At 46.3% G+C, this 5,357-nt stretch overlaps 1 protein-coding gene across 1 annotated transcript; it reads left to right on the top strand.

The window, feature by feature from the left end:
• Positions 1-1,756: 1,756 nt before the first annotated feature.
• CCR75_009613 (uncharacterized protein) lies at positions 1,757-2,695 on the top strand (the record flags this gene model as incomplete). Its single annotated transcript, XM_067967652.1, has 3 exons — positions 1,757-1,770; positions 1,837-2,179; positions 2,648-2,695. The coding sequence occupies 3 exons, from the start codon at positions 1,757-1,759 to the stop codon at positions 2,693-2,695; spliced, it is 405 nt and encodes a 134-aa protein (XP_067817871.1).
• Between the last annotated feature and the right edge of the window lie 2,662 nt (positions 2,696-5,357).

The raw sequence follows: 5,357 nt of genomic DNA, 5'->3' as shown, positions 1-5,357 counted from the left end.
TCATTGTGAAGCCGAGGGAACACATCCTCTTTGTATATTGAAGAACCTTATTCAGTGCCAAATTGTATTCCTTTTAATAATACTTCCACGATGTCCGTTTTTTATAGTTCAATTTCGTATTGTATTTTGTTGGGTATATCGCTGATGCCCGGATGTGGAAGGCAAAGCCATTCCTACCATCACAATTTGATTTGGAAATGAGACACTGTCCTGATATCGCCATAACACAATTGTTGGTTGAGTACATTCGAGGTATTCTACCCTGTTGCGTTAGACATTACTGAATAAAGTGTTGGTGCAAGTATTGTTAAGTCTTCCTTTTGCTGTGTCAAATAGCTTCAATAATTTAAGTATCGTTGTCGAAGTATATGTCGATTTTGTCGTCGAAGAATTTGTCGTATACGAAGATATCGATTTTAATAAATTACTTTCCTTGACGTTTCCTAACATGTCCATATTGTTTGACGTGGCCGCGACTTAAATATGGTATGCGCAAATTCAAGCCTCTGATCATGATCTTCTAAAAACGANCCTAGTGACCCTGCCAGTTTAGCAGTGGTCAATAAAACTACGCCTTATGACCGAACTCTTGGCGGTTTCATAGGCGAGTTTGATGCTAAAAGCTTAAGCGAGGCTCAACGCTTTGTGGACGAGCGATTAGCCATCACACGTAAAGTCCGTGACGCAATGGCAAGCGCACAGGACAAGCAAAAAGAATATGGGGACCGAAATGGTCGCACAAATAATGAACGCTTTAAAGTGGGTGAGAAAGTACTATTAAGTACTGCTACCCTACCTAAAATGCAATTTCTGTACTACCTGGAGGTACTACGAAGTTGTTGCCGCGTTTCATTGGGCCCTTCACGGTGGTAGAAGAGGTTGGAGATCTAAATTATAGGCACACCCTTACCCCGTATATGAAGACGCATTCCGTATTTTACGTGGGTCATCTGAAACGGTATATAGACCCAAAAAGGGTAACATATCCCCATCTGGCTAAGGAGACCGATGGTGACGCCGACTTTGAGTCGAGCGTCGTTCGGGTGAGGGGGACGGTGAAGGCGAAAAGCTATCGGACCGATTCCTCCCTCCACGAACAGGACTTGGAGAGCGAGGGACATCACGCAAGTAACGCGGATCCCTCAGCATTATCCGTTTAAAAAGGTCCAAGCGAGTCCTCAGGCGTTCATAACCCTGACAAGCTTTTGCTCGGACATTAACGAGATCCGAGGTCAGTCGTGAGACGTGACTCTCGAGATCCGCAATACGTCGTTCAGCAGCGTTTTACGCATGCGACCGAACGGACGATGGTAAGGCAGCCGCGAGTAGGTGGGCGAGATCGCCACTCCAATCGGGCGCCACCTGCACTGATGGATGCGGGTGGGATTCAACGCTTCCTTGCTGGAAGATTGCTTGCCCACCGCTCGGTAAGACAAGGGTATCAGATCCTCGTCCAATAAAAAGGGTACCGAAGAGTTTTGACTCTTGGGAACCGATCAATACCCTACGTATTGATGTGCCCGGTGGAGCCTCTGGAAACGCAGCATATGCGCAATATGGTAATCAAAATATGATGATGGGTGGCCCTCAACAGAACCCTCAGCAGGCGGGTATGTTGAATGCTGCACGAATGCGGGCAGCTGAATTGGCTCAACAGCAGGCTCAATAGCGTCCAGCTGTTATCCAGATCCCTGGTGGTAGTAACGTTGCGCAGTCTGCATGGCAATCAGAGAATGATCTTCCTCTTCGTCGAAAAATGATTGGCAAAATGTACATTACACGCATTGAGTATGCTTAGCGAAGGACTAACTTTAATGATGTTATATTGGTATGCAGCGTTAGTTTGTTGCAGCAGCGGAAACCAGACGCACCTGCGGAGTGGATTTGGCGGCTACCAGATATGGCGAGGAGACTCGAAGATTCATTATACCGGACAGCGAAGAATCGAGATGAGTATGGTGATTGTTCGTCACTGAAGACTCGCCTTCAGCATCTGGCGGTAACAATGGGTGCTCGAGCACAACACAAAACTGTTGGAAATCCTCGTGCTGCAGGAGCAGCCAGTGTTCCGGGAAATTCAACGGAATTGGTCGGCAATGCGACATTGATGGCAAGTAATACTCCTTCAGGCATGACAATGAACGCATCAACTGGTGCAATGGGTGCTCAAGGTCACGTGGTGGGCAACATATCATACGGAAACCGAATGACTCAGCAGCAGCTGATGCAACAACAGCATTTGCAGTTACAAATGCAACAGAATCCTCAGATGCGGCAGCAGCTAACCCCACAACAGTTGCAGCAATTTCAAGTCACCAGCTTCCAAGTCACCGTATCCGCGCGCGATTCCAGCAAGAAGCTGCAACGAGTCACTAAGACTCCAAAAAAGCGTGATAACCAAGTCGCCCTCGCTCACCAAGGCCCTCACGTCGTCGAGTTTCTCCGCTAGCGTTCTGAGCTTAATGATGGGTTCCACGACATTATCACCTTCTTACATCATTGTTGTGAAGAAAAGTCGACGAAGAAAGAGCTTGCTTGCGAGGCTATGTAAGTTGGACTTGCGTGTTTTGACTCTCACCAAATTTTTAATCGTTGTTTTAGTTACATCGTGTTATGCACGAGTAAATGGTTTGACAAGCTAGGCTAGTCTTCAGCTCATGGGTCGGGTAGTCAGCTTGAGTGCAACGCAATGTAAATTTTCACGCGAACAAAATTCGTGCGATGTGATGCTGCTGTTCTGTAGTTCTAATTGATCAGCACCCTTTTGGAAACTAACAAGTAGCGATACGCATTCAAAGCACACCTCAACAGGTTACAAGTTCGATTAAAGTTCGATATCGCGGCCGGACAAATAGTAAATACGCGTGATGTCAACTTTGATGAAGCAACGTTTGGATTTTCGATGGAAAAATCAAGCGAAATAATCAAAGATGCGATAATGGACTTAGATCTTCTCGATATTAACGAAGGTGAAGTGCGGCATGTCAACTACAAGCAAACATGCAAGCGCAAAATTCGTCTAAATAACAATGTTGCTCGTATGGCTCATCGCCAAGCTGGTTTAAAAGAAGCAAGTGCGCCGGACAACATACTGTGCGAGATTCTGAAGGCAGCTAATGATTCAGGACCAGATTGGTTATCTTCGAGGATAACCAATACGTGCATAAAGATGACAAAGAATCCGGTGAATCATGGTCGAACCAAGCACATCGACATCAAGTTCTTCGGCTCAAGTGTCTTCACCACAACAGCAGACTCTTCGCTTCACTCTCTTTCTTCTTTGCTCTCTCCGGCTTCAGCTTTCAATACTCAACGGTCAGCAAACATGGCGACCAACATTCGTGTCATCGATCTTCATGCGCGTATGGGTCATTCTTTACATGAAGTTCTTCGTAAGATGATAACCAGGGGGATGATCAAGGACGCAAAGATGCCTCATGCGTATGCCGCCGATGTAAGCAAGGAAAAACGAACCAAAAACCATTCCCAAGTAATTGTGATAAGCGTCACTACAACACATTCGAGCTTCTCCACTTTGATATCTGTGGTCCCATGGAAGACGTTTCGATCGGGGGCAGCCGATACTTGCTAATACTTGTAGATGAAGCAAGTGGGTGCATGAAAGGCTTTTGCTTGTATGCCAAGTCTGAGAGCGAGAAATTCATCAAGAACTACATTTCAAGTATTCGATTGTTATCATCATGACACGACACCTGATCACTATCACCGTGACCATGACGTTTGTGTTGATTGAAAGAAAGAGAAAGTTTCGGTCAATACCTGCCTTTCATGAATATCAAATGCCTCAATATCGTGACGGGTGATGCCATTGCCAAGTAAAGCCGTAATATCGTCTACTCACTCGATTTTTTACAAGCAACAAAGCATTCGCCACAATTAGCAGCTTTTGCCTTCTTTTTCGGATTCCCTACAATTATGAAAACTGCTGCAGCATTCGCCGCTATCGTCGCAGTAGCTGTATTCATCACCACGGATGAGATTCAAGCTACACCGTCACTGCGTGGTCTACGCTCTACAGCTGAAAATCAGCTTTAGGCGCCGCTAGTTCACTCAATCACTCTAGCGACCAGTGGTAACATACACGGCGCCAAAGATGCCACCGAAAAAGGGGCACGTTGGTGAGTCGTCTGCGAAGACGCCCACTCAACCTCGTACTAAGCGCACGCGCCCCGTTAACACGCCGACAGCGTCTAATGCCTCAGTCGAAACGCCAACAGCTACTGCTACTGTCGTGATATCAGGAGCAAACCTTGGTTACGTCCAATCGTATCCGAATTGGAGCGAGTTTTACCGATGGTCGAATTTGCCATCAACAATTCGGTGGATGCGTTGTAGACGCATTCACCGTTCTTCGTGAATGGCTTACGCCATCCACGCATACCCAATTATTAGAGGGTCTCTCTATGAGCTATGTGGGGAGGTTGACTCCCTTACATGGTCCGCTTTTACTCGATCGGTAAAGAATTTATCGATCGCAAGTACTTGTTCACAAGGCGGTGGCCACTGCTTCATGACAAAGTACTTCTGAAAAAGGCAAAAACAAATGAGTCAGAAGAGGAATTTCTGCTGGCTCGAGAATCAGTAATCCGTTTCGTATAGGATTCCATTGCTAACGCAGTGGACCGTCAGAAACGAAACGCAGACAAACATAGAAGAGCAAACGTTCTTTCATTTAAAATTAATGACCTAGTTCTACTCTCTACGGTAAAAATACCTAAGCGCGTAGCGATTAATTTGCGTAGCAGTGAACTACTACCAAAGTTCATTGGAACTTTCCGTCTACTGCAATGCAGACGGAATGCGTACACAATAGCATTTTCACGTAGGATGCGAACACATTCTACGCCTTACGTTGGTCGGCTCCGCCCGTACCATCAGTACGCGGTCTCTTCCGAGATGGATTTAAATCGACCGTCTTCCGATCGATACACAACACGTAACGGCTTATTGTATTACACAGCCGTTAACGGCGACACCCCACGTGTCGTCGTCCCGAATCACGATGATTTGCGCTTGCGCAAAAAGATCAAGGCAATCACCGACTGGCCAGTTCCAGTCGATATTAAGGGACTTAGAAAGTTCCGTGGTTTAGCGGCGTACTTGCAGAAGTACTCTCGCAATTATGCCAAGATGACAGTTCATCTCTCTCGTCTCTTAAAAAAAGACGAGAAATGGTTATGGAACGCTGATTGCCAGCGTTCGTTTGAAGGTATCAAGCAAAGCTTGATGCAATCGCCCATCTTGGCGATTGCAGATCAAGACAGACCATTCCATGTGGTCTGTGACGCCAGCGATTTCGCAATCGGCTGCGCGTTAATGCAATACGATACAGACTG

This window comes from Bremia lactucae (genome assembly GCF_004359215.1).
Source record: "Bremia lactucae strain SF5 chromosome Unknown BlacSF5_NotPlaced_88_SHOA01000037.1_17740bp, whole genome shotgun sequence".
NCBI lineage: Eukaryota > Oomycota > Peronosporomycetes > Peronosporales > Peronosporaceae > Bremia > Bremia lactucae.
This window is presented reverse-complemented; position numbering and strand designations above follow the sequence as displayed.